Genomic DNA, 19,735 nt, shown 5'->3' with positions numbered 1-19,735 from the left:
GATTCCAGGTTGTGCTTCATCCAGCCCAGCATTTCACATGATGTACTCTGCATAGAAGTTAAATAAGCAGGGTAACAGTATACAGCTTTGATGTACTCCTTTCCCAATTTGGAACCAGTCTGTTGTTCCACGTCTGGTTGTTGCTTCTTGACCTGCACACAGGTTTCTCAGGAGGCAGGTAAGGTGGTCTGGTATTCCTATCTCTTTAAGAATTCTCCACAGTTTGTTGTGATCCACACAGTCAAAGGCTTTAGCACATTCAATAAAGCAGATGTTTTTCTGGAATTCTACTTGCTTTATCTATGATCCAGTGGATGTTGGCAATTTGATCTCTGGTTCCTCTGCCTTTTCTAAATCCAGCTTGAACATCTGGAATTTCTTGGTTCACATACAGTTGAAGCCTAGCTTGGAGAATTTTGAGCATTACTTTGCCAGCATGTGAGATAAGTGCAATTGTGTGGTAGTCTGAACATTCTTTGGCATTGCCTTTCTTTGGGATTGGAAGGAAAACTGACCTTTTCAAGTTCTGTGGCCACTACTGAGTTTTCCAAAGTGCACTGCTGCTGCTAAGTCACTTCAGTCGTGTCCGACTCTGTGCCACCCCATAGACGGCAGTCCACCAGGCTCCACCATCCCTGGGATTCTCCAGACAAGAACACTGGAGTGGGTTGCCATTTCCTTCTCCAATGCATGAAAGTGAAAAGTGAAAGTGAAGTCTCTCAGTTGTGTCTGACTCTTAGCGACCCCGTGGTCTGCAGCCTACCAGGCTCCTCCGTCCATGGGATTTTCCAGGCAAGAGTACTGGAGTGGGGTGCCACTGCCTTCTCCCCAAAGTGCACTATCTGCTAGTAAACAGATTATATGGAACTCCTTTTCTACTGAATAACCGTCTCTATTTTCCAAGTTTCCTAGGAATTTTTATTACTTTAGATTCAGAAAAACTAAAGAAATCCTATCAGTTAAGACACATATCAGAAGCCATATCTCTCTGAATTCTTTTCTAATTTTCTACTCAATAGTTGGTAGTTTCACTGGTCCCCTACATAAGACATGCCTGTGGCATCTCTATTCCCCCTTTTCTTACCTCCTCCATTGCAAAATAATTTGAAGAGGAAGCCATCTTTGTGTCATTTGAAACACATGGTCTACAGATTTGACTTGGTCATTCATTAGCTGCCAAGTCTCTGATGCTTTTGCTTTTCATCACTCATGTCAGCCCCAGAATTTCTAGAGAAGCTGGATTCTCCAGCTTGGTTAACTAGAGATTTCTTCAATTGTCATGGAACATGCTATTTACAGAAAGTGGTGGAAAGAGAGATATAAAGATAGGAAAGAGGAAGGGGGAGGGCAAATCACACACATATTGTTAACAAACAAGGGAAGGGGTGTAGGCATTTTGAGTTGCCTGTCAGCTCCTGCAAATCTATACCACTATGTTAAAGCCACAGTTTAAACATGGTTCCAGATCTACACTTTCAACATTAGTGCCCTGAAACCACCCCTACCCTCACACTACAAGTTCATGAAATCCACTGAAAACTTAGGTAGAAGAAAGAAGAGCCACTTCCTTTCCCTGTGGCTGGGGTTGTTACCCTGCAGAAAGCATGGATGAGCTTAACAAAGAGAGAAGAAACTGGATGTGGGGAGACTGAGTCCCAGCTCTACAAGTACCATGCAAAAATTTTTCTGAGTCTTGGTTTCTTCATCTGTAAAATGGAGATGACACCTGCCTCACAGTGGGACAGAAGAAAAACTACTACTAAGTAGTAATCTAGCTAGTAATTTACAGCTAAAATGTTCACTTTCATTCTTAAAGGAGACCAGTCTGATAATATTTTTGATATTTTATATGATTTATATACATATATAGCAAAATCACTTATTAACAAATTATACAAATTCAAGTATAACTGACTCAAGAAACTACTGAGCAGCAATTGTACACCAGGTATTATTCTTCGTTTCAGAACTAAAGCCTTGTCAGTTATGTGTTGTTAGGTATTAAAGGGCATGCTTTCTCCACCTGCTGTGGTGTCTCTGTAGAATCATTCTCTTCCCAAACAAGTGAAAAAGTATGGAATTTATAAAAATCTTGAAAAATTCTCAATGAGTTCACTTTAATATTGAAGGGGGAAAATGTAATTATAGAAAAAAAACTACACATATACACTCATTGTGGCAGCTGTTCCCAGGATAGATTAGCATAAAAGATCACAGCTTTGCTGGAATTCTCCCCTTTTCCCCACCCAGGTGTTTATGGAAGAAAGTCTGGAGCTGCTGCCAAGCATCTACCTGGGCCCTGGCATGAGCCCTGGGCTCCCCTCCCCAGATGACAGGAGCGCCCACTATGGTGTGCAGGGAAGCCGGGCACAGGGGGAAGTAAGGAGGCTCAATGTAGTGCCCCGTGCCTGGGTAACAGATGACCTGGGGTTTTGCCTTCCCATGGGCCTGCAAGCGTTTAGAGGCCTCGTTAGCATAGAATTCACTCTTCCAGTTGTGGTCATCCTGACCCACAAGAAACAGGAAGGGGCACTCAGCCCTTTCCACAGGAATGAAGCTCTTCTGGTCAGGTCCTTCCAAAGGGCTGTTCAGGACTTCCACAATGTCTACAAAGCCATCTTTGGTCATCTTGATTCGATTTTGGTTGAAACCCACAGGCGGCATAATCTCACCTTTGTAGTGTAAGTTTCCACCTACATAGGCCACAGAGCCGTTGATTATGACGGCCGCAGAGATGCCCTTCAGGAAGGAAGCCATGGAGAGGCAGAGCTCGCCTCCTTTTGAAATCCCAAGCAGCCCAACTCCTGGACCCTTCACCTGAGAAAAGGTCAAAGGGAAAAGGAGAATGAGTCCATGAACAGTGCAGTGTGGCCAATAGTGTCTGGACTTGAGAGTCAGGGGAACTGAGCCTGAATCTGGGCTCTCCCAGTTATCAAGGTCTGCAGCCTTAGGATACTGGCCTATCCTTCCTCTGTACTTGCTTTCCACAATTTCTCCATCACCAATCCTGGTGTCTTCAACAACCAAGTGGAGGACAACTGAATACTTTGGCCTCATAGTCCCTTGACCTCCAAACTTCCAGTGATCTTTTTCTCTCTCCCACCGAAGAAACATACTCTCATTGTCATAACCTAAACTGAGTCATCAGTAAGTATATCATCTCCAAGATCTCAGCTTCAAGCATTCTACTCTCTAATCACCCTCCTATTTACCTCCAGTTTAGCCATTCTAGTAGTGCCCACTGCTATCTCTTTGAGACCCTGACCACCATTTCTTCACCATCAGTACCTCTCTCATGTTCTCACTTCCCACCTCATCCAGCTTAGATTTCAAGCTTCATCATTATTTTTACTCTCCTGCAAACACTGTTAACTACTTTAATTGGTCATACTTGCTTGAAAAAGTTCTAACCTCAGTTAAGTGCACTTATAATTCACATCCTCAGGGCCTGCATTTGTGCAAATGAACACTGCTACAGAAAAAAAACACTGCTTGTGGTGACACAACTTATGTTCATGTCATGACCACAAATTTCCAATAAACATCCATGCTGCCCCTTAGTCCTGCCACGCATCACTGATGTTTGCTTTCCACTTCTCTTAAAGACCGTTTCACCTTGTCTCCTCCCTTTGTAAGCCCCTTTAACCCTTATTCCCCATCACTTTCATCCCATCCTACTTTATGGAGAAAATAGAAGCTATCAGGTAGGAACTTGTCCTCATTTCCCCTTCCAAGTGTGCTTAGTTCCACATGAAGCAAGCTCACTGCTTCCCTCCTGTTTCCTAAGTAGCTCTCTTCTTCTCCAAGGCCATCCCTCTGCTTGTCCTTGGGATCTCATCTACTCTCATCCTCAGTGACTTTGCTCCTGCAATGACTTCCTCTCTTTCCTTTGTAACTTTCTTCTCTACTGGCTCATCCCCATCAGTGTACCTCTTACATTTTAACTCTAGGTAAATTTTAGCTCTAGTACCTCTTGCATTTTAACAGTCCCTTGACCTCAAATCCACTCTGACCTAGTTTCTACTCCCTTCACAGCAAAACTTGTGGGAATCTTTGTAGTTATTTTATTTCTTCATTCACTACTCAGTCCTCTCCAGGGTAATTTGCCCTATTCCATAAGCACTACTCTTGTCAATTACCAAACACTTCTGTTATAAATGGCCTTTTGATTAGCCTTTGAACAGCAGTCTTTTTTTTTTTTGTCATGGTTTCTACAAGAGCACCCTTAACTGATTTCAACCATTCATTTCTCATAAAAACACTGGAAATGAGATATTATTGTCATCTCAGTTTTTGAGAGGAAGAAACAGGCCCCAAGGTCATAAAGCTAGTTAAGTGGCAAAATTAAATCTCAAATTTAACTTTTCTCTATCAAACATATTGTGCGGGTTCCACTACACCCCGCCACCTTTTCTAAGAGCTCCAGTGGTTCTATTCATCTTGAAGATGGATTGAATTATAAAATAAGCAAGGTTCATCTTCTATTCCTCTGATATCCTAAACCTCTATTTCCTACTAGCCAGGTTCTTTGCCACCAGGTACCTCTTTAAAACTGAATACTGTGCTCTCAGATGGGCACATTAAGGAGAGGTTTGTTAAACACAAATATTTAAACTGGAGACAGTGATTTCCTTCCCCTTTTCCTCAACTTCCTGGGTCAAACCCAGGGTTCTCAATGTGTCTGGGCTTGTAATGAAATACTACAAAATACTGGAATATAAAATTCCATAATTTCAACCAGGACAACTTTACCAGCAGGAAATCTAGCAGTAATATCTAATCGCATGGAAACTCTCTGGGGAAAGTGACTATGAAAGGTAGTGTGGGTTGGGGGCAGGGAATGGTTGTCAAGAATTTGGTCAAGTTCTATGAAAACCAAGAGCCTTTCAGAGAAGGAGAACTGATATGTAGAACATGAAACTAGAGAAGTTCCAACCTGAGGGTGATTAAGCAGGTAGTTCACAGCTTCTTCAAAGTACTCCAGGTGGAGGTTCTCCAGGCCCTTGGGGAGGTCTTCATAGTTATAATAAGCCAGCGCCATCACAGCAAAACCCTTCCCAGCCAGCAGACTAGCTCGATATTCCAGAAGGCCACCTCCAGCTCCCAAAATGTCCACAATCCCAGGAAAGGGCCCAGGTTCTTGGAAGGAAACAAAACACAAAACTAAACGATACTTGAAACTCTTTTCAGTGGTGGCAAAAGCCATTTTTGCCTATTTGGAGTTGTCAGAGTTTTCTGTTGACAATCAGAAATGCTAAACAACTCAGGTCTTGAAAGGTCCAGACTGTGGCACAGAATGTGGCTAAACCCACATTCCCCTCTATACCCAGTGCCTCAAAGCCGCACAGAGCTTTTCAAAGAGCATGTACTATTTTTGTGAGTAAAAATCAGTTACAGGACTTCCCCGGTGGTATAGTGGATAAGAATCCGCCTGCCAGTGCCAATGCTGGTTCCATCCCTGGTCCAGGAAGATCTCACAGGCTGCAGAGCAGCTAAGCCCCTGTGCTACAGCTACTAAGCCTGCCCCCTAGGGCCCGAGTGCTGCAACTACTGAAGTCTTCCTACCCTAAAGCCTGCATGCCGCTACAACTACTAAGCCCGAGTGCTGCAACTACTGAAGCCCAAGCACCCTCGAGCTCGTGCTCCACAAGAGAAGCCTCCACAAGGAGAAGTCCGAGCACCTCAACGAAGGGTAGCCCCCGCTGAACGCAACTAGAGAAAGCAACAAACCAGCAGGGAAGACCCAGTACAACCAATAAAACAAAAACAAAAAGAATTAAAAAATAAGTTACAGATGGGACTTCCCTGGTGGTGCAGTGGCGAAGAATCTGCCTTGCATGCAGGGGACAGGGTTCCATCATGGGTCGAGGAACTATGATCACACATGCTGAGGAGCAAGTAAGCCCCTGCACCACAACTACTGAGCCCATGTGCTGCAAGTACTGAGCCCAAGAGCCACAACTAGAGAGTCCACGCACCTTAAGGAAAGATCCCGAATGATGCAATGAAGATCCCATGTGCTGCAACTAAGATCTAATGTAGTGAAATAAGTAAATATTTTCAAAAACTAGTTACAGACAATGGAAACAGCAAAATCACTGCCCTCTCCTGCACCCCCTCCCAAACTGACAATGCCAAATGCTAGTGAGGATGTGGAACAACTGGATGCTTTACACATTGCTGGTAGTGTGAAAATTAGTGAAGGGGAACCTCACAATGGATCTGGAGGACAGAAAGGGAGCTCTCAGCAGTACCACTCCACATCAATTTTAGGAAGGATTGTCGATTACAAATCACAACAGAAGAATCATTAACAGGAAAGAATCATCAGTCACAGGTCCCAACAAAAAAAGATGTACATTGCATCCCTTCCAAGAAACTGACTACCCCAAGAACTCAGCCAGTGAGAAACCACTATCACCCTAAACTGTCACTTTTTGCCAATGGACTTTTGTTCAAAACAACTCCTCCCACCTTCCTCCTTTTTCTCTATTAAATAACTTTCCTCTTCTTGGCTTGTTGGGTTTGCCTATGGTTTTTGTCCTGTCTTGCTTATCTCAAATTGTAATTCTCTGTTATTTCCAAATTAACCCATTTTTTACTAGCCAAGTAACTACCTTTTATTTTTAAGGGCAACAGTGGGGATACACATTGATACATCACTTTGGGGAAAAACTGAGCAATTTCTTATAGAGTTAAACATACTTTATATAGTCAAACATAACTTAGGTTATAACCCAGCAATCTCACTTCCAGGTATTTGCCCAGGAAAAATGAAAATTTGTGGTCACACAAAAACTTAGATGCGTGTTTGCAGTGACTCCAAAGTCTTGGAACTCAAATATCCTCCAAAAGGCAAATGAAATAACAAACTGGCACATCTATTTAATGGGAAACTTCTAAGACACAAGAAGAAGGAGCTACCAACATCTGGAGCAAGAAGAATGAATCTCAAATGTGTTATGCTGGGCCCAAAAAGCTACCTACTGTGTATAATTCTAGTTATTTCACCTTTTCACTATTTACATAAAAAATTTGTAATTACAAATTTTAAGGAATAATTATAAGGCAAGTACTTTATTTTTTATATATATAATTTTATTTATTGACTAGGCTGGGCCTTTGTTTCTGCTCCAACTTTTCTCTAGTTGCGGCGAGCCAGGGCTCCTCTCTGGCTGTGGTGCGAGGGCTTCTCATTTCAGCGCCTTCTCGTTGCTGAGCATGACTCTACAGTGTGTGGGCTTCAGTAGTAGTGGCGCCAGGGCTCAGTAGTTGTAGTTCCCAGTCTCTACAGCACAGGCTCAATAGTTGTGGTGCACAGGCGCAGTTGCTCTGCAGCACGTGGGATCTTCCCAAACTAGGGGTCAAACCCATGTCTCCTGCATTGGCAGGCAGATTCTTGAACCTTAAACTTTTCTTCCTAATGTTTTTCAGTTTTACAACTTTGCTTCTAACTTTCACAGTATATTAAGATTTAAGAAAGAGTAGATGAATAGCTGTGTTTCTTTTTTAGCAGTATATGCGAGTTCCTTTTCTTCCACATATTGGTCAAACACTGGTAATGTTAGACCTCTAAATTTTGAGAATGTTTAATGTCGTGTGTAGTCTTATTTTGCATTTCCTTCATTCCTAATGAGGATAAGTTTTTTTTTTTTTTACTTTTTCATTGGCCAGATGCTTTTTATGAAATGGTAAAATTAACTGATAGTTCAGAAGATCTCCGGTGGATAGCAAGAGACCCTCCTTCATGCTGTTTTTGTTGTTTGGTTGTTAAGCGTGTCTGGCTCTTTGTGACCCCATGGACTGTAGCCCGCCAGGCTCCTCTGTCCATGGGAATTCTCCAGGCAAGATGACTGCCATGACCTCCTCCAGGGGATCTTCCCAACCCAGGAATCAAACCCGCATCTCTCAGGCTCCTGCATTGGCAGGCAAGCTCTTTACCACTAGCGCCACCTGGGAAACCCACCGTATCCCGGAGTTCGCTCAACTTCATATCCATTTAGTGGGTGACGCTATCTAACCATCCCATCCTCTGCTGCCTCCTTCTTTTGCCTTCAATCCTTCCCAGCTGGTCTTTTCCATCTGGTCTTTCCAGCTGGTCTTTTTCTTTGCATCCTTCACGCTAATTTTCTTAAATCTTAATATACCATGGAAGTTAGAAGCAACGTTCCAAAATTGAGAAATTTTAGAAAGAAAATGTTAAAAACTGGAAACTGCCTATAGTTGTTGTTGTTTTCTCCCATTACAACTGTCTTCCCTTTCCTTGAGATGTCATTTCCCTGACCTCTGTTTTGGAGCGAATCACCTTCCCAGCCAGCCTTACGGTCCAGTCCTGTCTCGGGTCCGATCCTGTTTCAGGCCCCACGGACCTTCCGAATGTTATGAGCTACCTACTTATTACCTTCCTCTCTCACAAAGATAGATTAACAAGGAAGCTGGAGGCTCACCTGGTGGCAGGAAGAGCGTGGCGCGCACCCGGCCCGCGCGCACCGGCTCGCGCCGCACTCCGGGCGCCAGGAAGTCACGCTCGTGCACCACCCGGCCCAGGAGCCTTCCGACCCGGGGTTCGTGGTTGTCGAGCACCTCCAGCTCCACGGCGAAGGGCGTCTGCACGTCCCGCTTCACCAGGCGCAGCAAAGGGCTTCTCGGGCTCCATAGCCCAGAAGAGCCCCATGGGCTCGAGCCCCGTGAAGCTGCCGCCCAGCGCGGGCGCGCGCTCCAGGTCCAGCAGGCCGGCGGCGTCGGCGCAGTAGCGCGCGTGGGCCCTGAAGAGCGCGCCCTTCTCGTCGCGCAGGGACGCGCGCAGCGTGACCGGCTGCCCCGGCGCCAGGCCGCGCACAGTGATGCGCACGGGCTCGTCCCAACGGCAGCGGCCGGCCGGCTCCAGCGTCACGGTCGTCACCAACCGAACAGTGGTCCAAGAGACTGGGTTACCAGTTCTCAGCTTTAGAGATCCTGCCAACTGCACCCAGGGCGTCGGGCCCCATCGGCAGAATCCAAAGTGCCTCAGGAGAGCCTGAGAGGAGGCCACCATTTTGCGCCTTCTTCAGATTTGGAATCAACTGAAGACGGCTGTGAAGAAAGTTAGAAACAGGTTAGAGATTGGAGAAGGCAATGGCACCCCACTCCAGTACTCTTGCCTGGAAAATCCCATGGATGGAGGAGCCTGGTAGGCTGCAGTCCATGGGGTCGCTAAGAGTCGGACACGACCGAGCGACTTCACTTTCACTTTTCACTTTCATGCATTGGAGAAGGAAATGGCAACCCACTCCAGTGTTCTTGCCTGGAGAATCCGAGGGACGCGGGAGCCTGGTGGGCTGCCGGTCTATGGGGTCGCACAGAGTCGGACACGACTGAAGCGACTTAGCAGCAGCAGTAGCAGAGATTCTCTAGCGGAAGCCTGCTTATTGGCAGGCTAAGCGCCCAATGCGGCGGAGCGGCTGCTGTGTCGTTTGGAGGGCCTCGGAGTCGTGCCAATCAGTGGCCTGCATTTGAAAGCAAGACCGAAAACAGACTCACAGGAACTTTATGCCGCGAAAGAATTGCCTAGCTCTGCGTCTCAGGAGCTGTTTGGCTTGGGCTGCGTGGGCTGTACGAGTGTTGCCCTTGCAGGCACCTGGCACTTAACTCAGTCAGACACGAATGAGCGACTGAACAACAACAAATCTATGGTGCAACATAGACTGAACAACAAAAACACTATGGTGTTTTGCTTGTATATTATTTGTGTATATACTTATTTTTCCACACCATTCCACAACTAACGGGCCTGGTGTCTTACTAGCTGTGTGATCTTACTTTCATTCCTTCAGTTCAGTTCAGTCGCTCAGTCATGTCCAACTCTTTGCGACCCCATGGACTGCAGCAGGCCAGGCCTCCCTGTCCATCACCAACTCCCGGACTACTCAAACTCATGTCCATTGAGTCGGTGATGCCATCCAACCATCTCATCCTCTGTCGTCCCCTTCTCCCCCTGCCCTCAATCTTTCCCAGTATCAGGGTCTTTTCAAATGAGATATGAGTGTAAAAATAGCCCAATGAGGTGATAGTTGTTATTTTGTTTTCTTGAGTCTCATGTTGCTCCTTTTAGGGAAGCATTATCTCCCTCTCACCCTGGACTTCTCACCTTTTCCCACTTTTTCTTAAGCTGTCGATTCCATCCAGTGGTGAATTTTTTAGGAAATTTAACTGCAGACCCCTTCTAAGGTCTCCTACCTGATTTTGCATTCATGAATGTACATGCTTTCTATTAGAGAAAACTTGGAAGTTGTATAAGCTTCAAGGTCACAAAACCTGTTTGCCTCTGTTCCTAATAAAAGCCACCTCCATGAACTTCCCAGACAAGACTTTTTGCCTAGTTTCAAATATTCACAACTCCCGTTTGCTCTAATTACTTTTGTAATAGTTCTGTAGGATACTTCGCAGTATATTTTGTGCACAAGAGTCTCAGAAACAAGAAACTTATGAGCAAATTAAGTCCCCAGAGAAATGAACTGATTTGCTGAAGGTCACATAGCTAGAAAGTGGAAATTCTGAGATTTATACCTTTGCAGTCCAATTCCATCTGAACCATCATTCTTTGCTTCTCACATGATGTTCTAGTTGAGAAGATGTGAGAAACAGAGGCTCATATACTGTTGGTGGATGCATATACTGGTATGATCTTTTCAGAGCAACCTAATTAAAAATATTTAAAGGATACATTCTCTGATTCACAATTCCACCTCTGGACATTTCACACATTTATAAATGTAAATATTTGGCTATAACAATACTTACCATATCATTGTTTTAATAGAGGAAAAAGAAAATAACAATATAAATTTGGTTTAGTCAGTTTAATTGTGATGCAGTCATATAACAGAAGAGATGTAGCCATTAAAAATAATATAGAATATGAGGAGAAATTTTTCATGACATTGAAAGCAGGTAGAGAACACTTTGTAGACATTATATATATTAAAACATTAAAAAAAAAAAAGACTAGTAGAAAACTACCCTAAACTGTTAGGCTTTGGGGTATTATGGGTAGTTTTTTTTAGTACTTATTTATTTGGCTGAATTGGGTTTTAGTTGCAGCACATGGGATCTAGTTTCCTGACAAGGGACTGAAGGCAGGCACCCTGCATTGGGAGAGGAGAGTCTTACCACTGGACCACCAGAGAAGTCCCATATGGGTAGTTTTAATTTTCTTCTTTGTGCAGAATTTCACACACGGCTTTTATAATTAAACAGGTTTTTTTTTTTTCCACTGTGGTAATATACAAAGATAAAATTTACCATTTTAAAATGCACAGTTACCTGAGTGTGTTCACATTGTTGTGCAGCCTTAACACTATCTCCTTTTTCATCTCCTAAACTGAAATTCTGTACCTATTAACTCATCATTCCTCCTTCTCCACCACAGCCCCTGGAAATCACCATTCCACTTTCTGTAGCTATGATTTGACTGGTCTAAGCACCTCTTAGATAAATGGAATCGTAAAGTATTTGTCCTTTTGTGTCTGGCTTATTTCACTTTACATGATGTCTTCCAGGTTCGTCCATATATGTAGCGTATTTCTGTATTTTATTCCTTTTGAAGGCTGAATAATATTCTATTATATATGTATACCACATTTTGGTTATCCATACATCCACTGATGGACGTTTGGGTTGCTTCCACCTTTCGGCTGTTGTGAATATACTATGAACATGGGTGTGCAAACGTCTGTATGAGCCTCTGCTTTCAATTTTTGGGGTATATACTCAAGAGGTGGAATTGCTGGATCACATGGGTATTTTAATTTTTTGAGAAAACTTGACCAGGGTTTTAATACTTAATTTAAAAAATTCTTTCAGTCGTTTCATCTCAGGGAACACATCCATTCACTCTTTTGTGAGGGTGCCAGTGTCTGAGCACAAATTGAGTTGTGGCACTAAAGTCAGTGCTCAGGTTGGTCAGCAAGAGAAGGTGATCACTTGAATAGCACTGCCCCAGGTCAACTGGGCAGAACTTGATGGCAAAAAATTTTCTTTACTCTAAGGACAAATTCTTTTCACAAGGGGAATCCTGAAGACCAGTATTCTGTAGGCCTGGAATTTTATTATTAAAAATATAGGACTTGAAGAATCTCCTTGTAAAAACAGTGTTATTGGCTGATAACCCAGCCAGAATTTGGGAAGCAGAGGAGATGGAACTGAACTGTGTGAAGGAAGGAGATTAAACAGGAGCAGAATAGAAAGAGAATGGGAAAGGCCCCTAAGACACTCATTCTGCTTTACCATTTGTTTCATTAGGCTGCTGGTCTGAAGCATGCCAGAGCTGGGTGTTCATGTGTTCCCCTGCTTTGTCTCTTTCTCAGTAGGACTTTTGAACCGATGTGGAGGGGATAATATTGAGCTGCATAGACCTAGACATTATTTTTCAAAGGAGGACCGAGAAATCCATTTTGCCACCGATCAGTGAGTACAGTATAATTTCCCAAAGCTCAATTTACAAAGAAAGAAATTTAATAAATAGCTGAAGATACTCCTGGTTGAACCTGTAGGTTCTGTGTGTAGACTTGTGGAATCCTAAAGAGGTGGTTGCCTAGTAACCAATATAAGCAGCTTTGGAATCTAAAACTAAGTCAGGTTTAAGATGGCAAAACCTTGTTTCCTGTTGAAGATTGTGTGTGGGAAGCCACTTTGAAGGTAATTTTAAAATACTGCTGCTGCTTTGTCAGTATGTGAAAGGAGCTTATTAGCATCAGATAAATTATGAGAAGCAGTCAGAAGTAGTTGAAAAGATTTTGGATTAGGTGTCAAAGTGTCAGTTTTGCTAGGTACTAACTAGTACTGTGATCTTAGTTACATGTCTTCTCTCTGGACCTCAGTTTTGGCATCGATTAATAAAGCAGTTGTGACGGATCGGCTCTGTGCCAGAGTTTCCACAATAATCTTATGAGACAACCCTCTTGGTTTAGTCATTAGGACTTGGCACTTTCACTGCCATAGCTGGGGTTCAGTCCCTGGTTGGGGAACTAAGATCCTGTAAGCCATGCAGCACAGCCGAAAAAAAAAAAAAGAAAGGGGGGGAAATGTAAGGAACTTTCTGTTAAGAAAGAGGCAGCAGAGAGAGGGTATTTGAAGTAAGCCTGGTTAAGTGTTCCCTGATCCCACTCTTCTCACTAACTAAGCTTCTTTCATAAATCCCATTGATACCTCCTGGAGCTATAGTTTCTCTAAATTTAATGTGTATAAAAACCTCTGAGATGTTGTTAAAATGCAGATTTCTAGGCTTCACTTGCAGCCTCCTGAGTCAATATTCTAGAGTGTGGGACACAGGAGTCTGCATTTTAATGAACTCCTCAGGTGATCTTGATGCAGAAAGTCTTTTAGCCATATCTAACAAGCACTGTCCCAGAAGCTGAGTGTCCCCTCTTGGGCCCTACCTCAGAACTTCAGAATCTGGAGGTGGAAATGAGAGTGTACTACTTTTTTAAAACTCTCAGAAGATATGGTGCTACGGCTTATAGCATTTCCTTCTGTGGCAGTTTCTACTGCTTTAGTAACAGAGGTAAAAAACAAGATATTATTCTTTTTGTTGCTGTTTAGTTGCTCAGTCATATCCAACTCTTTGCGACCCCATGGACTGTCGTCTGCCCAGCGCTGCTTGTCCATGGAATTCTCCAGGCAAGAATACTGGAGTGGGTTGCCATTTCCTTCTCCAGGGGATCTTCCAGATCCGGGATTAAACACGTGTCTCCAGCATCAGCAGTGAGCCACTAGGGAAGCTCAGTTATTCCTTTTAGCATGCATTAATTAGCCTACTTCAACTGTTTCTGCAGAATAAAGGCTAGACCAGGGGGTGAGGGTACAGGACTGGAAAGATGAAAAGAAGAATGGAACTAAATTTGGAACCTCTCAGCACCCATTTTGAGTCTGGATTCTTCTATCAGGTTTTAACTGGAGGCATAAACCTTCTAGCCCCACTCCTGCCTATCCAGTCAGCTTCCTAGAAGTGCAAGAGATGATGATGGTGGTTGCTGTTTACCAGATTACAGGGCCTTGGTCTGCAGTCATGCCAGGTTTGAGTAATTGTATGATGCCATTTATTCAGTTTTTTATGCTGTCCTCGCACAAAAGCACCTGGGACCTGCCACTCTGCTTTTGCTTCTTAAGGTCTATTTGTTGGGAGGGGACCCTGCCTCCGTGTTGGTCCAGGTAACATTTAAGTTTGGATAATATGGAGCTTCCAAACTCCATTTGTAGGTCTTTTTTCCCCCTCTTAACTACCTAGAGCCCTAGTATTCCTAAACTTTTCCTTTAATGCCCAGTGCATCTAACTGTGGGGTCCCAGAGACTTGCCTTCTAAAGGATAGTACTCTATGTTCTAAATCAATAATAACAGTTTCTCTCAGTTACGTAATACTTTGCAGCTTGCAAAGAACTTTCATACATGTTCCCCTAATTTTTACCTTCATATCAACACTAAATTAGAACAGGTGTCAGACTCTATTTTCAGATTGGTAAACTCAGGCAAACCTTAGAAGACGAGATAGTTGGATGGCATCACTGACTCAATGGACATGAGTTTGAGCAAGCTCTGGGAGATGGTAAAGGACAGAGAGGCCTGGCGTGCTGCAGTCCATGGGGTCCCAAAAAGGAGGACATGACTGAGCGACTGAACAACAAGGCAAACCAGGGTTATTAAATCATTTGCCACGAGTAACCTGGCTGGGAGTTGCAGAATCTGCCTGACAAACCTCTTTTGACCAAATCTTAGAACATTTTGTCCTGTCCCAATTCCTTTACAAAGACATGTCCACATGTGTTTCCTTCTTTTTCAACAAGCCATCATCTTAGATGATGGTAACTATTCCTTGAGAATTTATAATAACTGATAATGATAATATCGTGTTCTTTCTGGGATGATAACATTGTGACCAAAGATTGTATATGTCACAGGCTAAAGGGCTTATATCTGGGGACACCCCAAATCATTCCATATTGGGGCAAAACCAGTCCTCATTCGGTTTTGCAAGTGTTTGGGCTCAAAATGCCCCCTGACTTAGAAGCAAGATACAAACACATTGATAGGTTAAGAATGATGAGATGTTGTATTAGGCAGTACAAAAGGCAGGAGTGCACTAATACTGTTTTCATCTAAGCAGTTCATTTTCCACCAGGCAGAACAGACACTGTGCAAAGAAAAATACCGCCTTGTGAACACGCTTTAGCCTTGCCCTAATTTTTTTTTAATCTGACTTTAAAAAATACTCAGTGCCCTGTGGCTATGTGGCCTTTGTGATTGTGAAGAGATGAAGCAACTAAATTTAATCTTATGCTCAAACACTCAGGGAGGGACATCACATTAATCATGTGTGACTTAGTTTAAGTTAGGTTATTAATTCTGACCTAGTGACAACTATGTCAAAGCTAGCCCTTCACAAAAAGAAACTCACCAAAAGGTCAGATTTAATACAAAGACAGTGGGATAAATCAAGCCCTAAAAACAGCAGGTACTATTTCTGGGTGTTGTGAAGGGAAGAGAGAGGAGTCAGATCTAGGCTAAAGGGTACCCTGTGCACAGGGCAGGAAAGGCAGGAGTTGGCACTCAGCATGACAGGAAAATGATCTCACTTTCATGATTACATGTTGGGTGGGGAGGCCCTACCTGCCCCTGAAAATGGCAAGGCCAACACAGTGCCATGGTGGGGAGTGGAGTTGAGCATGGGCCAAAGCCAGTGTGGCACAGAGTTAAGTGCTCTGAGGTTGGATCTGTTAGCTGACTGTAAAGTCTGACTCTTCTATTTATGGCCAGTGTGATCTGAAGTAATTTACCAACCCCTCTGAGCCTCAGCTTCTTCCCACAAGCAATAAAGACCATAATATCAACCTGGTGTAAAGCTCTTAGCAAAGTACTCTATAGCTATCAATTATCGTTATTAGGCTAAGGAAGTGCTTCAGAAGGAACATTTCTTTAAAAAAAAAAAAAAGCACGAGCATCAGGCATTTGTCCTCTATAGAATTTTCCTTGCTAGCTAAAACCCAGAAACAGCTTGCCCAATAGTCAAGAGCTAAGGTGATTTATCTCCTTGATAAAACATTCTGCAGCTGTAAAACATTTTAACAGTGAAGACAGTGTAGCAATATGGAAAAGTACTGGGTGATACTGAAAGAGCAGACTGGAGATACTGTCCTTATGGTGCTGTTAAGGAGTCAAATACTTAATGGCACAAGGTGTCACAGGGTAAAAGTTAAAATAACTGAAATGGACTAGGTGAGGTTTGTAAATTTGTGTGACATGGAGGCCTGGATAGGTCAACAAAGAATTACAGAGTAGGCAGGAACTGAGCTGTCCTGGAAGAATGGACAGAATTTCATGTACAGGACACAGAAGGATGTATCCTTCTGTGACGGACTTGTGATGGACACTCAGAGAAGAGCTAAAGAGTCAGGAGGAGAGGTTATGTCAGGACAAGGTCATAAACAGGTCATACTCAAGGAGAGCCCTGAATGCCAGGCTATGTTGTCTGAACTTTGCACTGTAAGTTTTTTGAACAGGGATAAAGCCACGTTTGGGGGAAAACTGGAAGCATGAGATACTGTTAAAAGGCAATAATCTCTCAGGAGATGAGGGGCTGAGCTTTGGGACAAATGTGAGAACCAGAAGCAAAGGCCTGACACAAGGAATATTTTGATTGTTGCAGCAACTCTTTCTTTTGTCTTTCTAACTCACAGGGCTTCTCCCTGCTCCCTCATCTCTTCTCCAAGTCTTTTCTTACTGACTGCTATGGGCCACCAACTTCTACTGACCTAGAGCTCTTATCAGTTCCTCCCGTCCCCTTAACAGATGCCTGGTCATGCCCCCAGGCCCTCTTCTGGACCAGACAGCCTGGAAGGAGGCATTTGCTGGGAAACAATGACTAGAACGGAAAAGGGAAAGACCATTCTTCCACACCGTTTCCCTCAGTCACTCCTCCCACGGCTGGGATGGGGCATGATTTTCTCCAATGTAAAACCAAGAAACAAAAAGGAATGTGCCTCTGTTTCCGGTGTGCCTCCAGTCTTCCACTTCAGCCCACAGCACTGTGCACACCTCAAGAACAAATACCTGAACAAGGCCAGTGCAAACCTGACGTTTTCTCAGGAGGTGGTGTGGCAGCGAGGGCTGCCCAGCGTCCCTTACAGCCAGTACAGCTTTGACCATCTCTACGACGCCAGTGGCATCATTCAGCCTCGCCAGGTCAGGAAGGCCCGGCCTGAGAAGAAGCCCATCTGCCTCAAGGTCTCGGATTCTCCAGGTCCCCCAACAAAGGTCACCTCCCAGGCTGTGAAGACGGAAAGCTATGCCAATCTTACAAAACTGAAGAAGTCAAAGCCAGCTAGTGCAGGCCAGGAGGCATCTAGCCCCCTCAGTCTTCATCCAAGTGGGGAGCTGGACATGCTGGACCTGTCACTTGCTCCAGAAGTGAACCTGGAGGAGAGGGAAACCTGGCTTCCGCCTCCTGAGAAGGAGGCCAGAGCCTGGGAGGCCGTGGTGCTGGAAAAGCTGAACAAGCGCACTGCCCGATGGATCCAGAACAAGCGTCCTCCAAGGCCAGGGGTGTCCACCAGTAAGTGGCAGAGCTTCTTGCGCCACCAGTACGACTGGAGCCATATCCGCGACGAGCTCACTTCCTCCAGTGACCTGGACCTCTTGAAACAGCTGGAGGAAGAAGAGACGGCAGAATTTGAGGGTCGAAGTGTCGTCCTGCCCACCCAGGAGGAAAAGAAGCCAGAGCTGCTGCTTCCCGTCTATTATCGGTAGGCTAGCCAGGGCCTCGGGCATGCCTTTGAGAATCCCTGGTTCCCCTTCAAGGACTCCCAGGTGGGCTCGCATCCCGCATTGCAGAACTCTCCCATTAATCTCTTGTGTTTTCCACCACCAATCTACTAAGACTTCCACAAAGTAAGATTTCTCAACCTCGGCCCTCTTGGTATCCCGGGTTGGATAATTCTGTGTTGGGGGCGGCGGCCCTGTGCACTGTAGGATGTTTGGCAGCATCCTACTGGAAGCCAGTAGCACTCTCTCCCTGTGACGACCAAAGATGTCCCCAGATGTTGACACATGTCCCTCTGAAGGACAAACTGCTCCCAGTTGAGTACCACTGCCTTTAAAGGAAGGAATTCTTAGCCTTTCCCAGCAGAGCCATTCTGCTGTTCTAGGTACTAACCAGGGGCTCCTAGAAATGTGTCCGTGGTGAGAGTGAGGAAGGCAGAGACCTCGTGGTTCTGAGGTTTGGTCCCACCTTACTCTGAATAAGGAGCCAGTGTGTCACTCACTCAAAAACTGACTGGCAGCAGGATGGAGAACTAAACAAGCTGAGAGAAGAGGAGGATTGCTATGCATTTCTCACGTGGCTTCCTTTTCATTTATAACTAGAAGGAAGACTGGAGCTGTAACAGCCCTGATTCCTAGAAGTGAGCTAAAAAATAAGTGGCCAAAAAAAAAAAAAAATAAGTGGCAATATTTATTCCTTCATTTATTGCACAAATACACATTGCATTCCCACTACTTTCCAGGCACTCTGCGAAGTGCTGGGAATACAACGTAAATGAGACAGCTGGGACCTATCCTTTAAAGAGCTTACAGTCTGTCCACTGAACAACCACACATGAGAGATAAAGTGAGGTCATGGAGGAGGTGGGCTCCCTTCCCCAAGTCCAGGCACCCTCTAAGGGCACCGATTTTAAAGCTACCTGTCCTCCCTTTCTCCCCCTCTCAATCCTTCCAAGACTGCCAAATTACTTGCCGCAAGTGCAGATAGCTGAAACCATGCCTGGCATGAATAAGACGGCTGAGGAAATAGATGAAAAGGGGAGCCTCTACAAGCCCCCAAGCCAGAGCCACGTTCGACAGGTGAATCCCCGAGCTGGAAAGTTTGCTTACTCCACAGACAACACCTTTGAACAGGAGATTTATTTCGGTAATGGAGCTGGGGTCCTGTAGTCGGGGCTGAGGGGACATGGAGCAGGGAGGTGGAAGGTAGCAGGGAGCTGGAGGCGTCATGGATGTGGATGAGAGGCCCTGGATGAACCAGGTGTTCATGGGAACATCTCCTGGTTAACTAACATGGGAAGGTTTTGGGCAGGGGGTAGGGGGATGGACGGTGGGGATAGGGAGTAGGTATCCAATGGGGACGGGACTTCTTCCCCATCTCTTATGCTTCTTCTTCTTCCCCTCATGCTTACTGAGAAGGTAGTGGAGGGTAGGATGGCAGAGCAAGCAAGATGTGGCTTTGGGAACAACCTACCTCTTCTCTGCACACCCTTATCCCTTCTCTCACTGAGATTATTCCCCCACTGAGGTGCTGTGTTCAAAGAAAAATCCTAGACTTTGGAGATCTGAGTTTAAATCCTGGCTTAGCCCCCTCCTCCTAACCTTCAGCAAATTATAATCCCTGTGAGCCTCATGTACCTTATTTGTAAAACAATATCAACTAAAATGCTCTTCAAAGAGATGGGAACTATATAGTGCTTCTCACGCAGTGCCCACCAGCTTCCCCATCTGTCCCACTAGCTTTTAGATGCCTGGGCTTCCGGGATACACAGTCTAGGCCCACATGCTCCAAGTTGTTTCTTCTTCCCTACCCCCATCTTGTTCCTAAACTGCTTTCAACTGAAAGTCTTCTTAAAGTATTTAACAAAATTATTCGGACGAAGGTATTTATGACTGCTGAGAGATGAATTAGGGAAATCTTCATTAGTGTCTAGCTTTTCATAGGGG

The 19,735-nt window shown here is 44.6% G+C and overlaps 2 protein-coding genes across 9 annotated transcripts in view; one reads left to right on the top strand and one right to left on the bottom strand.

Annotated features, from left to right (window-relative positions):
- Positions 1-1,839: 1,839 nt before the first annotated feature.
- Positions 1,840-9,423, bottom strand: ACOT2 (acyl-CoA thioesterase 2). Its single transcript, NM_001101938.2, is given in 5 exon segments — positions 1,840-2,817; positions 4,937-5,139; positions 8,448-8,634; positions 8,636-9,072; positions 9,284-9,423. Coding segments are annotated over 4 exon segments (1,395 nt in total). The 5' UTR covers positions 9,035-9,072; positions 9,284-9,423; the 3' UTR covers positions 1,840-2,211.
- HEATR4 (HEAT repeat containing 4) overlaps positions 9,004-19,735 on the top strand; it is a 48,172-nt gene continuing 37,440 nt past the window's right edge. For 2 of the 8 annotated variants that reach the window (XR_009496016.1, XM_024997217.2), the window contains exons 1-4: positions 9,005-9,094; positions 12,345-12,444; positions 16,708-17,772; positions 18,745-18,935. Coding sequence is in view for 7 of the 8 variants with exons in the window: in XM_024997217.2 (XP_024852985.1) it covers positions 16,820-17,772; positions 18,745-18,935 (1,144 nt within the window). In the remaining variant the exon portion in view is untranslated. Of the gene's footprint in view, positions 9,095-12,344; positions 12,445-12,465; positions 12,676-16,707; positions 17,773-18,744; positions 18,936-19,735 lie in introns of those variants that run through there. The other 6 variants (XM_024997220.2, XM_024997224.2, XM_024997219.2 and 3 more) reach the window with 6 other exon arrangements.

Source organism: Bos taurus, chromosome 10 (genome assembly GCF_002263795.3).
Source record: "Bos taurus isolate L1 Dominette 01449 registration number 42190680 breed Hereford chromosome 10, ARS-UCD2.0, whole genome shotgun sequence".
Lineage (NCBI taxonomy): Eukaryota > Metazoa > Chordata > Mammalia > Artiodactyla > Bovidae > Bos > Bos taurus.
This window is presented reverse-complemented; position numbering and strand designations above follow the sequence as displayed.